The 24,080-nt window shown below is 47.6% G+C and overlaps 1 protein-coding gene across 4 annotated transcripts in view; it reads left to right on the top strand.

The window, feature by feature from the left end:
* The window catches only part of REEP1 (receptor accessory protein 1), a 110,825-nt gene extending 90,680 nt beyond the window's left edge, over nucleotides 1–20,145 (top strand). For 3 of the 4 annotated variants that reach the window (XM_053890917.1, XM_053890915.1, XM_053890914.1), the window contains 4 exons: nucleotides 4,400–4,577; nucleotides 8,673–8,708; nucleotides 14,170–14,321; nucleotides 17,078–20,145. In XM_053890917.1, the coding sequence (XP_053746892.1) occupies nucleotides 4,400–4,577; nucleotides 8,673–8,708; nucleotides 14,170–14,321; nucleotides 17,078–17,149 (438 nt within the window). In that variant the 3' untranslated portion in view covers nucleotides 17,150–20,145. The remainder of the gene's footprint in view (nucleotides 1–4,399; nucleotides 4,578–8,672; nucleotides 8,709–14,169; nucleotides 14,322–17,077) is intronic. The other variant, XM_053890916.1, reaches the window with a different exon arrangement.
* The last annotated feature ends 3,935 nt before the right edge of the window (nucleotides 20,146–24,080 follow it).

Below are 24,080 nucleotides of genomic sequence, written 5' to 3'. Positions count from 1 at the left end.
CTTCTGAATCACTTTTCAACTGAGCTCGTCAGTGTCTGTTTATGACCATGCTGTATCACGCTCCACCTTCCAGAGCGTTGGTAATACACAGCTGGCTGCTGTCTCTGGGATTTTCATCCATGCCGCTGATAACCATTCTGCCAGTGTGGATGCTGCCACTTTCTTGATCTTACCAGAGGTGTCAATGGAGTGTGTTTTAGACAACCTGGACTCATATTTCTTCTGTGGGTGGTTCTGAATGGTTTCAATTTCAGTTCAGTTGTCCAATTCATGCCATGGGGATGACAACCAAATGCATTCATGTGTAGGCAATGACAATGATGTCAAGGCAACAACAATTTTAAGACCCACCTCAATTTCAGAGATGAAAAAATATATGTCTTGAAATAGATGAAGATCATTCACAAGAAGTCTGGGAGTAAGCGGGTACTGTCATTATTCCGGTGAGTCAGAGATGTCAGGGCTCTAAATGGATGTCTCTGTGAGTCACCTAGTCACAAGATGGCAGTTCCACCACAGTCAAAAGTAGGAGACAGGGAGCAGGTTCAGGCCTTTCTCCTGCATTTTGGGGAAAGAAATGCCTTTCCCAGAAATCCCTTAGCAAATTTCCCTTACCTCCCATTGGCCAGAATTGAACCACATAGCCATCCATAGCTACAAGGGAGATTGGGAAATCTGTTTTTTTTTTTTTTCTTTTTTTCATCGTGTCAAGAATGGGGTTGGGAGTGACTTTTGGATGGTCAACTAACAGTATATCCCAGTGTGGTCAAATTCATTGGAGATACAGTGAGTTAACCTGAAACAGTATAGGACTCTTTAAAGGCTTTAATGTGGTGATGTGGCTCATTGAATTATGGAGAATGTGGTTTTAAGCTTTAACAAACTTAGGGGATCCAAATTTATATTCCCAAATAAGGAACCCAGTTTTGCAGAGTACCAGTGAACAATTCTTGATTGTTCCCAGAATAATAAAATGGACGTTCTCCAGAGCAGAGCCAAAGTGGCAGGGTGGATTGGGGTTTGTGGAAAATGAATGGAAATGAGGTTTTGAGAGGAGACGGAGACGGGCTGAGAGGTTTACAAATGAGAGAGCCATATTAATTCTAACCACCTCAGAATGTTTTGACAGCTAAAGGCTAATTTGTTTTCAAGATCCTTGTGCCCATGCTGCTATGATTTCGTCTGAGTCAGGACTGTGTTGATACAGAGCTATTATTATCCCCTTTTCTTTGCTAACCTCTGCCACTTCCAGTCTTCATGATGTTAGTGATATTGGAGCTAGGCTGGCTTGGCTTCTGGGAGTGGACTTGAGTGCTTTGCTGAAAAGGACATGTATGGTGCCTGTTGCTGCTTGCTCTCGGATACATTGCTGAACATTGGCAGGAGCTGGCAGGCACATTGATGGACTTAGTCCCTGACCATTTATTTGGGCTTGGGCTCATGAAGCCCCTCCTTGTCCTTTTGGCCGGATGTCGTCTTTTTATTTTTTATTTCAACAGCAACTCGTGTGTCTCAGGCAGCATATCATCCTCATGCTCATCATCACCACCATCATCACCATCATCATAGTTGGCATTTTTTGAACGCTTACCATGCATTGGGCTTTATACTATCGTATGGACATAATCTCATGTAATCCTCACTATATCTCGCCATGTGGATGCTCCTTAGCAGAGGAGAATATTGAGGTGGAGAGAGGTTAAGGTCACCCAGCTCTTAGTGATAGGACTGTAATTTGACTCTAGGTCTGACTCCAGAACCATTGCTCTTAATTGTCACTTTGTGGAGCTTCTGGTGTGGCACAAGCTGTGTGGTTATTTGTACATTTGCCTTTTTACATTTTGTCAGAAATCGAACTCTATTTTTGGTATTTCCTAATAACACCTAGCATAGTGTCTTGCCCAGAGAACATCCTTGATAAATAATTGTTGAACAAAAGTGACTGAATGGGAGGACGACTGAAAGTGAACCACTGGGTAGCCTTTCTGAATGTGAACCTGACACTGAATTACTCCATTGTCATTGTCAATATTTCCTGCCTCTTTTCAGAACTCATTTTTGTTCCTTAGCCCTCTCATTTCTAAAAAAAAAAATTTTAATGTTTATTTATTTTTTAGATTGGGGGAAGGGGCAGACAGAGCAGGAAACACAGAATTTGAAGGAGGCTCCAGGCTCTGAGCTGTCAGCACAGAGTCCAACGTGGGGCTTGAACTCATGGATCACGAAATCACGACCTGAGCGGGAGTCAGACACTTTAACCATCTGAGCCACCCAGGCACCCCTCTAAATTCTAGATGTCACCTTAAGTGCTTCTGAGTTAAATAATCATAGATCATTGGCTGATAGCTTTGGAGGGGATTATACTGGGCAGCTAGTCTCACCTCATTTTCATGACACAGACAACCCAGCTGTTAATGTCTAGAAGGTGAGGCCTCAGACCCCTTGGCCACCATCAGACATCAGAGGGGTGTCTGGGGGTGATTTCCATCTCTTTTTTTTTTTTTAACATAAAACACTCCTTTGTTTGGATTTATAATTCTGATCGTATATATCTGATTATTTAAATAGTTTTCTTTTTGCTCTTAGTTTCCTAGAGACGTTTTTAGATCTTTGGTATGTTGAGAACTTATCTTTTTCATATTTTAATGCATCTTTGTTTTATTCTGACATTTCTTCTAGACCTGTCTGCAAGCTCCTTTTGTTTTCCCCCTTCCCTCTAACTAACTCATTCTGCATTTGCATTTGCTCCTTTATCTAACTGGCCCTTTGACTAGTCACTTCTATGAACTGCGGTGCTTTGCTGGCCATTTTCATTGTTTTTTTTTTTTTTTTCCTTAAGTAAAATGAAAAAAGTCTTCCAACCCCTTTGCCATGTTGTGGCCCTTGTTTGTTTTATTAAACCCACCCCCAACCCAGAGCCCTCTTGTTGGCTGTTCCCACCTATTTTGCGCTGATTTGTTGGTTCTATTATATCTGTTGTGTCTTACTGTTCCCAAGTAGTCCAGCCCTCTAGGACCACTTTCCCTTCATTATCCTAATAAAATACCTCCTCTGCTGTCCTCTGCTGTCCCGTGTACCTGTGGGAAGTCTGCACGCCCTCCAGTATTTCTGAAGATGCCCAACTTCATTGATTTGCTTGGTGGTTACTTGCCTGTCACCTTTTGCTCAAATCCCAACCCAATTCTCAATTAACCCCAGTCTCCTACCAGCCCCCAGCCCCCTCTCAAGTTCCTTCTCCTCCAAACACAAGGTCCCTCTCCAGCCCCCGAGGCACCCCTAAGGCGATGCCCCCTCCCTGAGCCTTCATTATGATCCTTTTCACTGTGACACAGATTCTCTCATCCAGACAGCAAGGACCTTCCCTTTCATAAGTATAATGGATTGATCTCCCGCTTTCCTAAACAAAAGAACAGTTTTCCCCTGAGATGAATTCTGTGACTCTCTCAGAATATGAAATGGTTACAGTCAGCAGGTTTTTTTTTTTTTTTTAATGTCATGTTTTTTCTTTCCTGATTCATTACCTTTTGGGTATTTTATGAAGCTCAAATGCAAGAGTGGAAACAAATGTGCCTCATAAACAGTAACATGAACAGATAAAAGAAGTTGCTGTTGTCATACATTTTTTAAAAAATACCAGCTGATTTTTATTTCCTTTGAAAAGTGTAAGGACTGAGCACATCGATTATTAGGTTTTGATTTTTCTGACCAGATTCTTGTGTACTGGAAACTGAGCAAAAATGTGGCTATGTAGGGACTTTTATTTATGTAAAGCCAGAGAAGCAGCAGACAGCCCCTCAAGAGTAGGAACTGTAGGTCGCAGTCATTTCCTCCGCCCTGGGTCTGTTTGTGGCTCTAGCTCATCATGTGATGTGGGCATCTGAAGGAGAAGGAGGGGCGCCTGGGTGGCTCAGTCGGTTAAGCGTCTGACTTCTGCTCAGGCCATGATCCCGTGGTCCATGAGTTCGAGCCCCCCATCGAGCTCTGTGCTGACAGCTCAGAGCCTGGAGCCTGCTTTGGCTTCTGTGTCTCCCACTCTCTGCCCTTCTCCCCTCGCCCCCCCCACCCCCACCCCTCGCCACGCTCTGTCTCTCTCTCCTTCAAAAATAAACATTAAAAAAAATTTAAAAATGAAGGAGAAGGAGCCAGGAGCCAGAGGCACGATGGCTGAGACCCACAGGAGGCCCTGGAATATTCCAGGCCTTGCTCCTCTCAGTGTTTCCAGCCAGTACACCAGGCACCTGCCCCTCTGCAGAGTCCTTCCAGGTCTTGAGTTTCACCTTGCCGACTGTCAGAACTTCCTCTTGGCCTCTGTTGTGTCTGCACTCCCCCCACCCCCACTACTGCCTGTGGTCTGTGGGGCAGGCCTCTGACGTGTGCCCCCTTCCTGTGTTGTATCCAGGGACAGGGTGCCTTATCGGAGAGACTCCGGAGCTTCAGCATGCAGGACCTCACCACCATCCGGGGTGACGGTGCCCCTGCCCCCTCCAGCCCCCCCCCACAGGGGTCTGGGCGAGCCAGCGGCAAACATGGCCAGCCTAAGATGTCCAGGAGTGCTTCTGAGAGCGCCGGCAGCTCAGGTAGGTATCATTTCACTTTTCATCTTTTCCAGTTCACAGGCCTTGCTTTCACGGAGAGAGGCCCCGTCCACCATGTGACACATAACCCGGAGTAGCCATCAACACAGATGTCCATCAGATCGTGCCAGGACAGCCAAGAGGCAGAGCACCATTCTGGCCAGGATGCGAGGCTGGCCTGGGGACTCTGACAGGGGCCAGGGTTAGGCCTCCTGCATCAAAGGGTTCTGCCTCTTCCATCTGATTATCGAAGGGCTGGGGGTGGGTGGAGAACAGTGCGTGAACCAAGCCTGGAGGCAACAGGCACAGCTGGACGTGGGTCAAGACAGCTTTCTCTGTTCTCTTCCTCTCCGACCTTATACTCCTAGGAGGGCTTACCTGTCTTGACTACCTGAGTGTCTCCTCCTGCCCACCCAGGGCTTGTGGCTCCTGTGGTTCCTTTTCCCTGCATGAATGTTTCCTGTCACTCTACCATCGGCTCCCATCCCTGTGCCCCCATTCACCATGCACACCCTCAGTCCCTACATGCCAAAGACCACACTAGCTCTGAGATCTAACTCCTGCAGAGGCCACAGCTTTATGGAAACCACATCTGTTCCCGATGTCTACCTCTGGTTGTCAAGTGCCTGGCATCAGGTTCCCTGTATTAGGCTTGACCTGGGGACCTTGTTAGACATGCAGAGTCCTGGGCCCATCCCCAGAGGATTCAATAAATCTGGGATGAGACCCATATATGGTGGTGTTGAGGTGCAGCCCCCTTTGGGACCCACTGATGTCTGATCCATTAGTGGGTTTCAGGCTTATGGAGGGTAGGGGCATGGATTAGGGGCTAGGGAGCTGGGCCAGGACTCATATTTTCCCAGGCCATTCCTTGGAGAGATTCCAGGGACCTTGGCTCTCAGGAGCTGAGCACTGCTGCTGCCAGCAGAGGGTTAACGGTGAAAAGGGGTATAGGGCACAGTTCTGGATCGCCACCTCTACTCCTCACCCTTGGCGGAACATTGAGCCTCGAGGATGGGAACTGGACCACCCTTTTGGAGTCTCTGGCTGTGACATGTGCCTGGTGGCTGCCCTGCTCTTAAACAGGCTGTGAGGTGCACCCTGCAGGGGGCATCTTGACCCTGAGCCTCGAAGACCCCACCTGGCTTTTAGGGGTCTTGGACAGGGATGGGAAAGAAGGAGTCCCGTGGCCGCCCTGGGAATAATGGCTCATATTCCCTGCCAGGGAAGGGAGACCAGCTTAGAGGCAGGCCAGGTGTCCATCAGTTTCCTCCTGGGTGTTCCCGTTCATCAGAACACCCCACTTCACCCTGACCCCAGGTTTGAACATTGTGGCTTCTCTCTGAGGGGAGATGTTTTAACTCTGGCAAGGTTGGAAAGGTAGACGCTTGGCTGTAAGGGTGAGGATCACCTCACGGAGGGGCTATCTCCTGAGTGAACTCTCCCTCAGGAGAATTTAGAATGCAATCCCAAAAGTCCAGGCAGGAAGAGACCTCAGGGATCATTCAGTCTAATCCTCAGATGTTACCAATAAAGAGACCAAGGCCCAGGGAAGGGAACTGTCACCAGGGTCACCCATGGACTGGCATTCTCCTGTGGCCTCCTTACTCCTGGGATGGTGCTCTCTGTTTGCACACCCCTTGACCATCTAGGTTTCCTTGAGCATCTACAACTTCTGATCTGTTGGGCACTGTTTCAGGAATAGAAATGTGAAATGGAATTAGGTATCACCTCCACCTTTGGTCAACTCCTTGGCCACAGAGCCTCAAGTGAAAACTGTTATTTGGAAGAAAAACAGGCCCCAATTCTGTGAGGCTTAAAGGGTAGAGCAAGAACCAATGAGATAAAATTGGGTAAAGTTCTAAGAGGGTAGCTGCTTACTAGCTGTGTGACCTGGGCAAGCTCTTGCCCTCTCTGAACCTCAGATTCCTTATCTGTTCACAAGGAATGACAATACCTACTTGGAGGACTGTTGTGAGGATTTGAATAAAATAATCCACATAAATGTGCTTAGGATCATGCCCGCAGTCTACATAGTAGCTGGTACTGTTGTTCCTGTTGTTATCTAACTCACTTATGAAAGCACTTTCTCATATGAAAGTGTCCAGGAGAGAAGTAGGCTGCCTTGTGAGGTAGTAAGGTCCCTGACATTGGAAGGGCCCGAACCAAAGTTGAATGGTCATGCACCGGGGCTCTAGGGAGGTCTTCCTGCTTTGGCCAGCAAGTGGGGCCTAGGTGGCTCCACAGTCCCTTTCCCTCTGAGATTCTGTGTTATCATAAAGTGAACCAAGTGGAAGAAGTAGGCTCAGAGAGGTCATGCACTGTGCCAAGGCCACACAGGCCCAGAATCCAGGCCTCCTGCCCAGACCTCCTCCTGGTAGATTATTTAGGGCAGCCTCAGAACTGGGAAAGTGAGAAGTCTGGTGAGGTCTGAAGGCGATGGGAAGTGTCTCCTGGGCTTTGAACATTTTCCCAGACCAGCACTAAGTAGAAACGGTTTGGGATGCTTTGTTTTGGCGCTGGCCCTGCAGCCTTCCATTGGCAGTGATGTCCTCTGCCGGTGGAACAGCGAGCCTGTGGGGTCACCCTGGATGCAGGTGAGCAGGTAGAGTTCATGGAGAACCAGAGAACCTGCTGTGCTGCAACATGACCCTGCGCTGCCCCCTGCTCACCCTGGGCCACAGCTCCTGTGATTCCAGGGGGCAGAGAAGGGAGGTGCTGACCCAGCAGGGAGGGCGGGGACCATGTGGCGCTCACTCCAGCTGTTCTGGGACCTAAAATAAAAGTCCTCTCAGAACGAAAGACGGGTGAAAGATGACCCAGGACCTGGGCATGGGTGGGGCAAAAGCACCCAGATCAGAGGCTCTGGGGCAGTTGGGGGTCCATGTGCCTGGCAGAAAGTCTGACAAAGGAGACCCAGCTACAAGGGTTTGTATGCCCTCCCTACCCGCTATGTGGGCCTTGGACACTGGGCGTGGTGAGGTAGGGCCTGAGTCTGGGCTTCCGTCCTGGCAGGGCGACAGCAGGCCTGTGCAGAGCAGTGCAAGTGAGGCACATGTTGCCAAGCAGCTACCACGTTTGTCCCCACTAACCTATGTTCGGCCTCCGAACCTTTCTCAGAATGACACCCCAGGTGGTCACTACCGGGGAATTTGACCTTGGCATGGAAGATGAGCCCTGTTCCCTTCAGCTTTCTCCTCCGGAAAATGGGCACCATAGTCCCTACTCAGCCTGTGTCTTGGGCTTGTGAGGAGAGCAAACAAGAGAATTTGCAAACCCTGGACAGGTGGCAGTTGTTGAAGGCTGTCTGGGGGTGGATAGGTCAGAGGTGGTGGCTGGACCGAAGGGAGCTGTATGGCAGCAGTGGTTAAAATGTACATACAATGTACAATATGTTCTTGAAACCATGATGCCAGTGGGAAAATGTACAAAACAGTGAGATATAATGTAACAATATATGTAAAATAAAAATACATGCCCACGGTGTAAAATAACAATATGGAATTTGCAGAAACATATCGCCCTCCCTACAGAATCTTAGACACCATTTATTGGAAGTCTGGCATTGAACCCCAGGAAGAGTGGAGGTGGTGTTAAAAGAATGATCCATGCTTCCCATGAACTTGGAGACACTCAGTCAACTTGTATTTAGTAAGCACCTACTGTATACCAAGGCCCACATGTGCACCAAGACCAGTGGAGTGTACAAGGCAACAGTCACTTAGGCCTTTGACCGAATGACTGATACCAAGCAATCTGGGGAGTCAGAGGTCAGTCTGAGAAGGGTTTCTGGAAATCCTTCTGAACTGGAAGGCATAGAGTGGAGGGGTGTGTGAGCAGGTGCGGTTAGAATTATTTCTCAGAGGATATAAGGACTGACCTGTGTGGGCCGGGCAAGGGCATTTTCTAGCACCTGAGGGGAAGCTGAGTCTAGAATGATCTCCTCCCCCACCTTGGTGTCTCTACAGAGACCCGCATTCCCAGGGCCCTTATATTGAACATACTGGAATCCCCACACCTCACTGGGGCCTCCCTGTTTGCTGGGGCTGGTTCCCATTGAGTAAGGGGTGTCACTGATGATGTCCCCCATCCCCACAGTGTGTACCTGCTGCTCTACCTGCAGGACCCGGAAAGGTGAGTAAGCAGCCAGCCTCTGTGCAGCGTGCTGGACTCTCGCCTCAGGAGGAGGTTCTAACCATAAGCTGGCGCCTGACCGTGGGGCTCCCTTTCAGCTGCATAGTCTTGGGCGGCGGCGGTGGGGGGGGGGGGGGCAGGAGTCAGGAGGTCGACCCCCTGAAATGACAAACCTGTGTTATCTTACAGTGTCTGCAGGCTAGGAATTCAGGAGCCTCTTAACCTGGTGGTTTGGCTCAGGGCCTGTGAACAGGCGTAGTCAAGATGTCGGCCGGAGCTGCAGTCACATAAAGGCTTGACTGAGCCTGGAGGATCCACTTCTAAGATAGCTCTCTTGTGGCTACTGGCTGCAGACTCAGATCCTCTTACCACATGGGCCTCTCTGGGGCTGCTTGAGTGTCCTTACGACATGGCAGCTGGCTTCACCCAGAGTGAGTGATCCAGCAGAGAGAGGGCATGCAGGAAGCCACAGTATCTTTTAGGACCTAGTCTTTGAAGTCACCTCTGCCTTCTTCTGTTTGTTGGAAGTGAGTCATTAGGTCCAGCCCATGCTCAAAGGGAGGGGAATTAATCTCCACCTCATGAAGGGAGGAGTATCAAAAAATGTGTGGAGATATTTTAAAACTGCCACAGAGTCATATTTCCTTGTGCTGTGGGTGATGAGGACACAGGAACTTACCCAGGTCCTCTGAAGCGATGAAGCCTTGTAGTCCCAGGGGTTTTGGTCCAGGTGCAGCCAAGGGAGCCCTGGTCCTGCTTTGCCACTTACTAGCTCTGTAACTGTGCGTGAACCACCTAACCAACCTGAGCCTCGGTTTCCACAACTTAAAGTAGAGATAAAGGTCCTGCTTCCCCACCTGACTGCGTGGTTGTGAAAATGTCTGTGAAAAAGGCTTTTTATTATAGCCGGGAGCAGCCAGAAAGCCTCCGGGAGAGGGGATGAGCCTGGGGTCTCCCAGTGCGGCTGCCCTCCCTGTGAGCGAACGATGGCTTGGTGCAGCCATGGCTGCCCGCCCGCGGTTGGCCGTGTTCTCTCCTGCCCTGCTCCTGCTGCTTCCCTAACCTTGACTAGACACATGAGGGACTGGGGATGGTGCTGGACAGACCCAGCTCCCCCTTCACCTGCCATGGAGGGCGCCCCTCCAAGGAGAATCTGCCTTTGGCTCTGAAGGTAAAAAGGCCACCCCATCTGCAGCTGCTGGCTGGCATGGGGGGGGGGGGCGGTAGGCGGGAGGAGGCAGGCACGGCACCCACCACTGCCTGTGCAACTAGCACTGGGGCTGCAGAGGCGTGGCCGTCCCTCCTGCAGTGGTGGGAGTAGAGGACATGAGCTGCATTTAAGAAGTGTCCTCTTTCCCCTTCATTTCTTCATTTGTAAGGCTTCTCGACACTAAGGCTTTTAAAAGTCTATATAAGACCTGGGGGTTTTGGAGACCATAAACCCAATGTGAACCGACTGTCAAAGGAGTTCTGAGCAGGGCGACAGTGGAGCCCAGTGTGCTAACCTGGCTCTAACTCAGACCAGCTGTGTCCCTCAGGGGCCTCCTGGTCCACATCAGATACAGAGGGATGTATATGTATATGTATATGTATATGTATATGTATATGTATATGTATATATACATATGTATATGGCTCAAATGATTATGTCGTACACCTAAACCTAACATGATGTCATGTTATATCTCAGTTTTCAAAAGGAAGAAACAAACGGAGGGGCTGCATTCCAGTGCTAGAGGCTAATGCTTGGACCTGGGGGACCTATTGGTTGTTGGGGAACAACCCCGAGCGGGGTCCCAGAGGCCTCAGGCGACTGTGGTTATTTCTAACTATTGACCAATTTTGAGTTTGTAAATTCCTTGAGCCATTCTGAAAGCCTCTAGTTCTGGGATATTACCACCTGGAGGACCAGGGAGACTACAGCTGCCTTCCCCTCCACTCTTTCCTCATGGGACTACTCTGCGCTGTTCCCTGGGAAGCCCTCACCTCTTGTGACCCCTGACGGTTTCCAAATCAGAGGCTGCGTTTCCAGTGCATTTAAATAGAATTGCAGTTGACTGTAGGCATTTGAGTTTGCTCTCCCCAGGAGCGGTGAGGATGGGGGTGTTGGGGAGTGGGCAGCAGGCGGGGCTGGGTGGGGGCCTTGGGCTGGGGTGGCCCTGCTCAGAGCTGTGATCTGGGAGCCTTTGCCCCAGCCCTCCCTTTCTCAGGCCCTCTTAACACCCAGTGCCCCGGAGTTGTCCCCCACTTCCCAGTCTCCCTAAGGTCTGCTTGCAAGATGAGCTCCGTCCGTCTGTGAGAGTGGGAAAGTCCCTCAGCTCTTCAGGGCTCGGCCCCCTCCTCCATAAAGTGTGGCCATCTCTGCAAGTGATGGGTGCCCGGTGTGAGGTGTCAGCAAATGGTGTTGGGGGACTGGAGGCCAGCTCTCCGGCAATGATGCCGTGGGAGAGGGTTTCAGGGGGTCACAGACACTTTGGTCACAGAGCCCCTCCTGGTCCCTTGAGATGATTTTCATCTGTGCATCTCAGAGCCCACAAGAATATTCTCTCCCCACTTCAGCTCCATTCCTGCCCTTCTGTCAGCCATTTCCCTGTTGTTTCCTGCACGGGTCTCTTTCTATTAATCTCTCTCCTTCCCGCCCGACAGCTCTTTCCTGTCCCTTTTCTCCCTACCTGCCCTGATGTAATGTAGAACTGAAGTTTGTATTACTGCTTGGAGTTAGTGGTAAAGATGGATTTTTTCCCCTTTAAAATAGAAAAATCAAGTGTGTGGGGCCTCATTTTAAAAAAGCAAAGTCATGCCTTGTATTCCTCCTACTGAAAGAGAGAGAGAATTGCATTTTCCCAGAGTGGCCCCAGGCAGCGCGTTTCCTCAGACAGCAGCAGTGGCTGTGTGAGGTTTAGAGTGTGGGAAACGAGTGAGTGTATGTCTGTGCGTGGATCTGTGCGTATGCACGCACGCTTGCACGTGTGTGTGAGTATCCTCCCCAGAGACCCTTCCCTAACAGAATATTGTTTTCTTTCTCCTCGGTGGCTGTCGGGGATGCGGATGTAAGTGTTCCAGACGGGTGTGCCCTCCTTCAACACGTTTGCTGACTTCCATTAATGGCTCCCACTAACGTGTGCTGTGTGGGATGTGTTTGCTAACCTGGTGGTTAACAATCTGGGGGTGTTTTGGCACTATGGGGGTGGGGAAGCCTTGGGCTCCGTGCATACACATCTACTCAGGCCTCCAAGGGCTCTGAGACTCAGCCAGTTTCTTCCTCGCCCCCTGCCCCCCCCCCAGCAGAGAGCTGCGTGCCAGCCCGCTGTGGTCCTGCTGACACGTTCACTCTTATCGAACGTCAGGCAAGGCCGCGGAAGGCAGCAGGGACTCCTGTCCTTTCCTAGAGGCTGCCCAGCCTTGGGCACCAGGGTGGCAGCTTTGCAGGCTCAAGGTCTTGGCTGCCATCACCTAAGGTTTAGAGGTGGTTGCTGTGGCCATGAACTTCAGTGAGAGTCACTCCCCACACAGGTTGTCTCTGGGTCTTAAGGAGTGGATAGCAACAGCACAGGGAAAGCCCTGGACCCAAATTTGGAGGGCACCCCATGTGCAGAGGCACAGACTCCAACCAGTCCCCAGGCCCACACCCAGGATGCAGTTTTGTGTTGAGGCAGACCTGGCCAGGCTGCTTCTGCGGTTTCTGTCCTGGTCTGAGGCCTTTTGGCCCTGGGCAGGACTGTTTCTTTTTCCTCCTGTCAGGCAAGAGGTATCTGTGTCCTGAAGGAATTTCTCTGTGGATGGGTGTCAAGGTCTGACTGGGGATGAGACCTAAGCTCTCAGATGATGCCTGTATTCCACCTGCTTTAGTGGATGGGCAGCCACTGGGTGCCCAGCCCTGCATCAGTGTTCAGAGGCACCGAGGATCAGCCACGGTCCCCAAAGCTCAAGATGCTTTCTGTCAGGCTGAGGCAGACAGAATGAGGCCGATACGAGAACCCGGGCACGCACCGCAAGTCATGTGGTACAGATGCCACGTGCAGTTGTGGTTGTAGGGTGAGGAGGCCAGGGAGGGCTCCCTGGAGTTGCCAGCCTTCATGTTCAACAGAGTCCTGAGGGTGCAGCTGATTTGGGCAAGGGAAGAAGGGCCCAGAGGACAACCTGACCCCACCCCACCCCCCAAGCTGGGGGATGCAGAGAGCAAAAGAATCAAAGGAAGGTTAACAACCTCCATCTTGGCCCTTACCAAGGAGCTGTCAGAGCAGGGCATTCCCAGCCTACAATTCTGCTTTGCAATTTGTGGTGAAGACAAACGAGCAACCGAGCTCTCATGCTGCCTCCTGCTGGCTGTTGGGAATACAGCAGCAGTACCTGGAAAAGCTGCCCGAGATTAAGGTCTGTTGTGAGTTTTGCTTCACCCACACCTGGTGCTCATATAGTCGAGTGAGTTCTGTGTTGATGGAGAGAACACATTGATGGCTATGTTTTTAGGAGTAGGAGCAGGGTGTTCCGGAAAGAGGTCCTTTTTTTTTTTTTTTTTTTTTCCTGCAGGCCTTAGGGCTGTTGATCGGATGATCTGAGGGCCCCATACATCTGCAGTCTGTGATTCTAGGTAAAAACAATATATGAAACCTAGAAGGATATGTCTTTGAGTGTCAGATAAGCCAGGTATGGGCAGGAAATAGGAGGACGTTGAATATGCTTAAGGATTGAACATTTAAAAAAAAACCTGTGCATTCCATGACATGAATTAATTCTGGAGTTTTTCCTGTGGATTTAGCCAAGGCAGATTAAAACAGGAATCTTGCTGTCATTCTGGAGGGAAGGGTATTCCTAGATTCTCTTTCCACTAGGCTTCTTTGTTTCTTTAGGACTTGGCCTTTGAAATGAACCATCTACATAACTTCACTTAAGGTTCTCTCTTAAGGCTTCCTGGCATTTGACATCCTGTCTTGAAGAACACGTGAGCTGAGTATGCAGTTATAATGCACTGTCAACAGGGCTCGTCTGTGTAAGAGAGGGAGCTCTAGTCCCCTCTTCAGATCACCGCACTGATCCGTTCTAGAGGGGATTCTTCCCCTGAGCACTCTTTGGTGTGGCGTCACATGTCCAAGCTGCAGGGTTTGACACCTCTCAGTTAAGGTAGCATCTTCCTTGTCCCGGGGCAGCGGTGCCCCCACCTCCCTTGGCAGCTTATCGGTTCTGCTCACCAGCTTATCAGGTTCCGGAGCCTGTGCTTGTTCCTGTGCACAGTGCCTGCCAGTCTCCAGTTGGAACCTCACAGTCGTGGACCGGCCTGCAGGGAGGCCTGGGGGATACTGGCTGCTTCTTCAGACACGGGGACCTCGGCTGTCCTAACAGGCATGGCTCGTCATGCTGTGTGCCTAACCTTGCCCTTGCCTGCCCTTCCTGGCTCCTTTCTCCGCTGATCCCTCCCTGCTGTACTTTGTCTCCTTTGTATAGATTGTAAATGGACATTAAGTGGTTGAGGGAGATGTGAATGAGGGTGGTGTGAAGGCCTGGGAGCCCCACGAGGTCCAAAACCCGTTGGCATTTTCGGACGAGGAGGAGGAAGATCTGCTGGATTTCATGTACAAGTATAAGGCGCCTCGAAAGACGGAGTTCCCCCTGGAGGTACACGGTGTCTGGGGCTGTGTGGTGGAGCATGTGTTTGCACAAGGGCCTTGCCCTGGAGACCTGGGGGGCCCAGGAGTGGCATCCCTTGGGGCACCCAGCACCTCCCAAGCGCCTGGGGTAGGAAGATCTCTCCCCATCAAACAGGACAGACCACTAGGTAGCATCCAGAGACTGGCCGAGGGGTGAAAAAGACTCTGCTCATTTTATTTAGAAATAGGAGAGGTGATCTAGCATTTAGAATAAAATTTAAAAATTTACAACTACTGGGACTCCTGGGTGGCTCAGTCGGTTGGGCATCCCACTTCGGCTCAGGTCATGATCTCGCAGTTCGTGGGTTCGAGCCCCGTGTTGGGCTCCGTGCTGACAGCTCAGATCCTGGAGCCTGCTTCAGATTCCCAATCTCTCTCCCTGCCCGGCTCCTACTGTGTGTGTGTGTGTGTCTCTCTCTCTCTTGAAAATAAATAAACATTAAAAAACTTTTTAATAAAAATTTTAAGAAATCAAAAATTTACAACTACTAACATAAGATGATGTGGAAATGAAAAGCAACCCCAATGTGTGTTTTAGGGGAAGAAAATATGTTATTTGACAAGTTTTTGTAAATAAATCATGTTCGTCATCGTATCTTCAAGACACAGCAATAGTGCCTAGTATAAAGCCAATATCGATAAAATGTTATTGAAAGGGCACAGCCCTCTAAAGCGACCTAAATCAAATATACTTAATAGATGTACTGTGGCCAGTTGTAGGTGTGGATGGAGTTTTGGCACCAGGAGGGCTAAGCCTAGAGCCTTGGGGCCTTGCTTTGTGATGTGGGTAGGGAGTCACCAGTCTTAGACTCAGGTGTGGAGCTGGCAGAATTGGGGACCCCCTAGCCTTCCTCTCTGCCCCTCACATCTCCTCTCCCATGCCCCATCTGCTAAATACTGTGGCCTGAAAGTCCATCTGAGGCAAGTTGGGAGTCCCCCTGTCCTCAGCGTAGGGACCCCATGAGACTTAGTTGAGGGGATGCATTGAAATGTTCTCCTATTCAAGCACCATGACCTATCGATCCCATTCAGACTAGGACCATGGTTATTACCACTGAGTGTACACAGAATTCATCAGATTCCTTTCCAAGGGTGGGGCACATACGGATCAATCTTGAAGTTAGAGGTTTTGGTAAAAGATGTTCTCGCTCCAACACAGCCTGAGCCAACCCATGATAGGGGGAGGGGCTCAGCTCTCACATGGAAGGTGCCCAAAACATCATAGGGTCTAAGGGTTTTGCCATTTTGGTTTTGTTGTGTTAAAACGGCACAAGCTGCTTTACTGTTTACTTTAAACAGCCTAAGGCAGGTTTCTAAAGGTAGGTTTCCCTGATTCCTCTTTTACTCTGAGTCCAGAGGTGGCCGGTCAACATTTCCTAGTCAAAATGGTGATGTGAGGGACTGGGGATGTGGAAGACCAGACCTTCCTATTTCCTGTTTTGTTCTCTCCCTTTCTCCCTCCTTCTCTTCTGTGTGCCTTCCAGGCACTGAGCTACTTACTGGGAAATGGCGAATGTGGACCTGCCCTCCAGAAGTTCACAGTGTGGAGGGGGAGACAGGGACCAGAGCAAACACACTCTGCCAAGGATGCAAAGTCCCCTGATGTCCTCTTGTGTGCAAAACACTAGGAGAACAAAGGTGGCCCTGGTTGTGTGTCACTGGGCTGTGAGGAGAGGGGCTCAGGAGTGACTTTTGAGCTGGGTGCTAGAGAGGACAATAAACAGCAAGACAGAGAAGGAAGGGAAGGGCTTCAGGTCAGAAGGAACAGAGGTGTGGAAGGATGCCACAGCAAAAGTTAGTAGAGAGAAGTGGACAGAGACAAGGGTTGAGGGTAGCTTGGAGCCAGTTGTGTGACTGCACTCCCTCCTCCCTCCTCCTCCCCTCCCCAACCCCCTCCCCCCCCCCCCCCCCCCCCCCCCCCCGGCCTTGAGTGCTATGTCAGGAGAAAAATTTCTTTTTCTTTCATTGTAGAAGGAATTTCTGTGATCTGTGTGTCCCATGGTAGGAGGGCTCCCTTGATAGTCATTTGTGGGGGAGATGAGGTGGACACCTTTATACTTAAGGACAGTGTTTCCTTTTGCTGTGTGGCTTGCTGTGCATTAAAAGATTTCACATCCAGAAAGAACACGGGAAACTTGGTGATGGAAATTTTTAGCACGTACCTAGAAATATGAGGCTGGTTCCCAAAGGAAATAACAAAGACAAGGGAAGAGTTAGGGAGGCGTTTCTCTGTGCTGAGTCACTTGTTAGGGTCATTTTGCTCCCAAGACTCAGGGACTTAGGGAGCATGAAGAGGGAGGGAGGTGCTCAGCTTCAGGATGCTGGGGTGTGACCCTGATTCCTGCTTAGGAGTGAGCCCTCCACCCAGCCAACTGTGTCACACAAGTGTTTGTGTACCAAAGGAGTTGTGTGTCTCAACACAAAACGCACACAGGTGCTCACCTCAAAAGGTTCCATGCAGGGGCACCTGGGTGGCTCAGTCGGTTAAGTGTCCGACTTTGGCTCAGGTCATGATCTCACGGCTTGTGAGTTTGAGCCCCGCGTCAGGCTCTGTGCTGACAGCTCAGAGCCTGGAGCCTGCTTCAGATTCTGTGTCTCCCTCTCTCTGCCCCTCATCCACTTGTGCTCTGTCTCCCAAAAATAAATGTTCAAAAAAAAATTTTTTTTTAAAGGTTCAATGCATACACCAAATTGAGGGATGCCTTTTTGTGTTTTCTCTGCCAGGCACCGCCTAGAGTCCTTCGATCCCGCTTTAGGAAGAAAAGTACCTCATCCTCAGCCACTGAAACCACGTGAGTGAGATGAGCCAACAGCACCGGACCCACAGAATGTTTCTTCTCTGCCTTAAAGAGCTAGTCACTAATAACATAGAAATCCGCAAGCTGGCGTGCTTTGAGTGTGCAGCCTCACAGACACAGCCTTTTCTCTCTCTCCTCTTACACTTTTAAGATTTTTATTTTCCTTTTCTTTATTTTGCTGGGGAGAGGCTAAAGGGAAAGGTAGCTTGTGTGTGGGGGTGGGGTGTGACCTTTAAGTCTTGAGGTTAGTAGTTTTCTGCAATTGGATTGTCAGCAGTGTGGTTTTAGAAATATAAGAGATCACCCTCACACTGCTGAGATGTACATTTGTAATTTATTTGTTGCATACTTCGTTTTTAGTCCTGTAAATGCAAACAAAGCAATTTTTTTAAACTTTTTTTGTTCTTGGTACTAATACTTTGGACTACGGTGTACATATTTATGGCTTTTGGCTTAATGTAATGGACTCGCAAGGGCTGCCAGAGGTTCTGATATGTAAGAAAACTACGAGATATGTAAAAAATTATTTTGATTCTAGAGAATGTCTCAGATGTGCTTATAAAGCTTCCAAATACAACTCCAGTAAAACAGCCCTTTTCCTGTAGGACGATGGTCCATATTCTTCAGATAGATGTTAAGTCAGTAGACCAGAGACGTTTAGAATGAAGAGACAATATTGTAATGACAGACACGAGTGTAATGAGGCCAGGGGAACAGCCCAGAATAAGAGAGGTCACAAGAAGCTTGTCTCCCCCTGGATTCTGGGTTAAGAGCTTCTGAATTTTGTCGAGGGATGTACCAATGGCTTAGGCAGGTGGCTCACCTTTGGTAAAACCTCCTGGGGATGTGAACTCACAGGGCTGTTGTGAGGAATCATTTTGAGTGTTCCATCAGTGCTTGACAAATGATTGTTTCTCCTTCATAGTAACCAGTTCTGTGACTTATTTCCCTAGGTAGAGGAGCCTATAATCTGAGCACTTGATCAAGAGAACAGTAAGCAAAAACCGACCAATCAACCCAAAACAAACCTAAAACTATGTTTCAGATATGCTGTCAAATACGTCTGAGACACCTGTCAAAATGCTGGGTTCTAGAAAGGTTTCAGAGGTTGAGATCTTTATGGACTGACTTGCTGCTCAGCTCCCTGGGCAGCTGTGGCTCACACCCTTCCCGGCTTGTGCAGAATGTGAACGAGAGAAGTCGCACTCATGGGCACTCCGCGTCTTACCAGACGTCTTATGCAAGCCGAGATCGCTTAGTATAATAGAGCACTAGCTAAGGGGACTCTCTACTTAGACTGAGAACTTTATCTGAAAAGAAGAATCTGGTTTACATAGCATTTCAGTCCGAGGTAGCTGCTCCCCACCCCCTTGGAGAGCTGAGCCTAAAATGTAGGACTTGTATATTTGTGCTTAGAGTTGGTGTTTTCTTTCAGTGTAATGCATGCAGTGGTCACAAACCAGTCACTTATAATACTTGGATTGTGTTTGTTCATAGATATGCCCTGAAGACTAGAGAATTAGTGTTATGTACCACATAGAACTTGCTGTCAACCGGCTATAAACAGGCCCAGTTAAAGACCGTCTCATTACTGAGCTACATACACCAACATATATCAGTAGTCTTTGCTGATGGCACACTGGCTGGATCTTAGCCACCCGAGAAAGGGTTTTACCTGAAGTTGATTGTTGCCAGATATGCACATTTAAATCCCTTCTTCCCACAATTCCTCTGAAGGTGAGTTTGTAATTTACAATGGGATTTAGGAAAACAAACCTAAAAGCAAATTTGTGGTTCAGAGGGCAAACGTAGGCTCTTTATGATCTTTCCCCCACACCCACCAATCCCTAAACCCACTAGGGAAGACAAAAATCTAATTTCTTAAAGCTCACTGAATAGTTTCAGAGGAAAAATATATGCTTTAAATGTATTTACCTGTTAGTTGGGAGTACCCAGAATTACCAGAAACTGCTTAAGCTGCTTTTTAGCAGTGTTTTTTTCTTTTCTTTGCCAAAATAATAAATGCCTTTAGCAGCAGAGATCCTTCGTGAACAAACTATATTTTCACCATTTTACAATGTAAAGTTTTAACAAGTACAAGCTATCAAGTTTGCACTCAACTATGCCAAAAACAAGTTTGAAGCACTCTACTCTCAGACATGCTGTATTACTGCTCATTCAAGATTTAAAAAATTTAAAGGTATCCAAACTGCTGTCTTAATGTAAATGTAACTATTTTTCCTTCAAGTGTTGATTAGGGAGTTGGTTTCTCTCTTAAAAACACTCACTGTACAAATGAGAGCAGCTGTCATATTTCTGGCAAAATGTGTTTACTTATCCAACAAGCTGTATATTTGTGTATGGACTGACATAAAATGTGAATGCCTCCAAGTGTACATGTAGTGCTGTGGTGTTCTGTCTAGAGGATATAACTGAACGTTTTTAATTTCCTGATTTACAGACATAGGCTGTTTACAAAATGCTAGCTTGAAAGTCTGTAATTTTCATGTAATAACTTTTAGTTATTTGCCGTTGAGCACCTGTTCTGTTTCTGAGGAGGTAAGATGGGGTGGTGTACTTATACACTAGAAAATGGAGTCATAATCCCTCCTGGCTTTGTGTGAATAGCTTGCTCACTTCACTGGCCTCTGAAATGTGTGTAAACTGTCCGTGTGTTTGTGATAACAGTGCTTGTCCACCATGACCACAGCTGAGTATCTTCCTAGTCCTCGCCTTGCACAGTATTTGAAACGGCAAAGGATGTGCTTCATTCTCAAACGGCACACACTCAAAGAGCTGACGTTCTCGGTTGTGACTGTGCAGTTTCCCTAGTTTATTCCTGTAGTCCCTATAGAATGATCTGTGATAAAATAGTATACTGGACTGTGCATCAAAGGGATGTAAAATTACAGTATTCCAAAGGTTGAAGTTCTGTTTTGTTACAATGCCTGATATATACCTTGAATAAAGTCTTAACGTTTTTCTTTTAAAAAACATCTTTGTAATGTCGAGCTTATGAGAAGATACTCATATGTTATAGATGTTTAAAAAACATCTTTGTAATGTCGAGCTTATGAGAAGATACTTAAAGAGAAAATACTTTAGAATGTTTATTTTTATTTTTATTTTTGAAAGAGAGAAAGCTTGAGTGGGGGGAGGGGCAGGGAGAGAGGGAGAGAGAGAATCTCAAGCAGTTTCCATGCTCAGCGCAGAGCCCAACATGGGGCCTGATCCCATCATCATGAGATCATGGCCTGAGCCAAAATCAAGAGTTGGCACGCTTAACCAACAGAGGCACCCAGGAGCCCCAGAAAGGGAAAATACTTTTTTAAAATGTGGAAGGTAGCAAGGATTTAGAAGCTGAGTGCTCAGTCATTAACTGGCCCGGTGCCTTGGCCCCATGCCTACTGCATAGAATTGTTGTGGGAAAAAAATTAAAATGGGTGTTTTGAAAAATAGTTGATCATGTAAATAGAAACCTGGTAGTATGTTTTACATTTTTAAAAGTCACTAGTGGAATCTGTGTGGCTATGAAAATAGAGCAGCTCATCTGGTAAGCAGTTTTAATTGTGCAAGCAGAAATTTGGTCTATCGTTTTCCTTCTTGGTACCTGTTCCCTCGCCTGCAAGTGAGGGAGTACATGTGCAGGTCAGAAGAGGGTAGAATGTGCAGAGGAGCACTGAGTGACATGGGTGCTCTTAATACTGCTGCAGCCCTTGTCTTTAAAATATGAATAGGCTGGGGCAGCTGGGGGGCTCAGTTGGTTAAGCATCCAACTCTTGATTTCAGCCCAGGTCATGATCTCACAGTTCACGAGTTTGAGCCCCACATTAGGCTCTCCACTGTCAGTGCAGAGCCCACTTTGGATCCTCTGTCTCCCTCTCTCTGCCCTTCCCCAACTTGTATTCTCCCTCTCTCAAAAAGAAACAATTTTTAAAAATCTTAAAAAAAAAAAAAAAAAAAAAAGGAACAGGCGGAGTACCTGGCTGGCTCAGTCGGTAGAACATATGACTCTTGATCCTGGGGTCCTGAGTTTGGGCCCCATGCTGGGTGCAAAGTTTACTTAAAAATATGAACGGGGTGCCTGGATGGCTCAGTTGGTTAAGCGTTCAACTCTTGATTTCGGCTCAGATCATGATCTCACAGTTCGTGGGTTCGAGCCCCACATCAGGCTCTGTGATGACAGCATAGAGCCTGCTTGGGATTCTCTCTCCCCGTCTCTCCCTCTCCCCCTCCCCTGCTCACATAGGCACGTGCACACGTTTTCTCTCTCTCAAAATAAACATTTAAAAAAAATGTGAACAGGCACATATAAGCTTTACTGGGTGGTCACAAAGACTTGAACACTTAAAATTTGAAACATCAAAATGCAACACTCATTTTCTTTGCATTTATAGTCTTATATTCTGTATGGTTGGCATGAGGGCTATAAAAGAAAGCAGCAGCAGATAAAGGACCACATTCAGAAGGCTGAAAGGAAGACAAAGAGGTGGAAAGAAAGGCTAAAACTCCATTCATTTATTCATTTATTGAGCCAAGTCCAATGGCAACAGAACTGAGATTAACCAGGTGAAGAACTGACAAATAACAGAAAAGCAAAGGCTGACTTGGTACAGTGTCATGAATAAGTATTTAGTATTTCTAGTGCTAGGTCATAGTCACTTAATTTAGATACGAATTTTCATGTTAAAAGACTCCAGGAAATGCATAGGATTCCAAGAAGTTAGACCTAGGTTCTGTGACTTATTAGCTGTATTTTGGGTAATTTATTTAACTTTCTATAAGCTGGAGTTTCCTCAAATCTAAACCAGGGATTAAAAAGTATCTCCCTTGGTCACCTGGCTGGCTCAGTTGGAAGAGTGTGAGACTCTTGATCTGATGGTCGTGGGTTCTAGTCCCACAACAGGTGCAGAGATTACTAAAAAAATAAATAAACTTAAAGAAAAAACCTCCCCTGCAAAGTTGGAATGAGGATTCAGTTTTGTATTTATATGCCCATCCCTATGCTGGAACGCAGTTGGTATTCAATAAATTGTACCTTCACATAAAGTTCGGTGCCATTTCAGTAGGCTCTTTAATGAAAGATGTTTGGTTGTCAGAGTATAAAATCAGTGTCGATGATAAAATCAGTGTCGATGATAAGCCCTGCTACCCATAAAACAAAAGTCATATACACGAAAAGTCCCTTTCTCCGAAATCACACGTGTGGCAGCCCTTACACCTCAGTCCGTGTCTGGATGCTGAGGTCTGGTTGCCGGTCCTGGTCTCTACCCCTCCTACCCTGGGTCTACGGGAAAAACCAAGGTGCTCTGAGGCCCCTATAACTGAGAGCTTTGTTGTCTGTATTTGCACTAGCGAAGTCACAGAGGCAGTGGGAAAGTGGCCTCCTCCTCAACTTCTTCAGGTACCAGTTCCATCCTGCTACCAGGGGTGAGTGGAGGCGGGAGCTGGGTGGGTGAGAAGTGATGTGGAAACCTTGTAAGTGCTTAGATTCTGCCATGTCAGAAGCTACAAGAAAATGAAAACCCATCAAAACAGAATGCCACTGCACGCTGCAGTCTTACCTCATCTCCAATCAAATGTCTGCTCTTTATTAATTGGTCACATAAACAGACATACAGGTGGCCTTCTAGTTTTGGAACACTCTATTGTCACCCCTTTTTCTTTTAAGGAACATGCACTGGTTTCAAGACGTTCCTCTCATAATCCTAGCCTGACTTGCCACAGAATTTCAACTTGGTTATCTTTAACCTTATTCTATTAACAATAGAGAAACTTCATCTTATCATCAACTATTAAAGGATTTGAAGTAGTAATTGAGGCAGAATTCTAATTAATAGACACAGTCCGTGACTCACGATGGTCTTAGATTTTTCGACTTTATGATGGTGTGAAACAACACACATTCAGTAGAAACCGTACTTTTAAAAATTCTGATTTTGATCTTTTCCTGGCTTAGTGATATGTGGTAAGATATTCTCTCGTGATGCTGGGCAGTGGGAACGAGCCGAGGCTCCCAGTCAGCCACGTGATCAGAAGGGTAAACAACGGATAGACTTACAACCATCCTCACCCACACACAACCTTTCTGTTTTTCACTTTTGGTACAGTATTCAATAAACACAAGACAGTCAACACTTCAGTATAAAATAGGCTTTGTGTTAGATGATTTTGCTCAACTGTAAGCTAATGCAAGTATTCTGAGCACATGTAAGGTAGGTTAGGCCAAGCTACGATGTTTGGTAGCTTAGGTGTATTAAATGCATTTTTGACTTAACAATATTTCCAATTTACAATAGGTTTACTGGGGTGTAACCCCATCGTAAGTTGGTTAAGATCTACAGTGGTTTTTCAACCAGGCCAAGTGCTCTCTTGTTGGAAAATGCTTCCCAGATGACTCTGATGGGACAGCTCAGAACCACTGCCCTAGCTTTAACCACACGGTGAAAAGAATTTTCCTTAATGCCTCTTACCCAGCCCTCTTCAAATGAACAATGCTTAACTCTTGCTTAGTGTCTACAATGTGCCTTTGGAAAATGTTTATCCTCACAATTAAAAACATGAAATCTCTGGTAGATAAATCATCTTTTAGAAAATACAGTACCTTTCAACTCTTGAATAAGAAGTTTTTGTCCTCACGTGTAAAGCCTGTTCTGTTTCATGAATGGGCATACAGAACAGCTGTTTGATTTACTCTTCTCCCTATAAAAATCCTGTTCCAATAAACTGAGAACTGTTATGAATCAATAAGCCTAGCATACTAGATGTGTGCTACAACCCCAAGCTCACCTTTAAGCGAAACTGCTCCATGTGAACCTGCTAACACAACCAACTGAGGCAGGGTGGGCTCCTGACACCGGTCAATGACCCCTGAGAAGACCTGGTGTAAAGACATAAGCTGGCCCAGTTAGAGACTCTTGGCAACTGGA

Source organism: Panthera pardus, unplaced genomic scaffold (genome assembly GCF_024362965.1).
Source record: "Panthera pardus isolate Hobbes unplaced genomic scaffold, ASM2436296v1 HiC_scaffold_26, whole genome shotgun sequence".
Taxonomy (NCBI): domain Eukaryota; kingdom Metazoa; phylum Chordata; class Mammalia; order Carnivora; family Felidae; genus Panthera; species Panthera pardus.
Note: the sequence above shows the minus strand (reverse complement) of the source record. Positions and strands in the feature narration are given on the sequence as shown.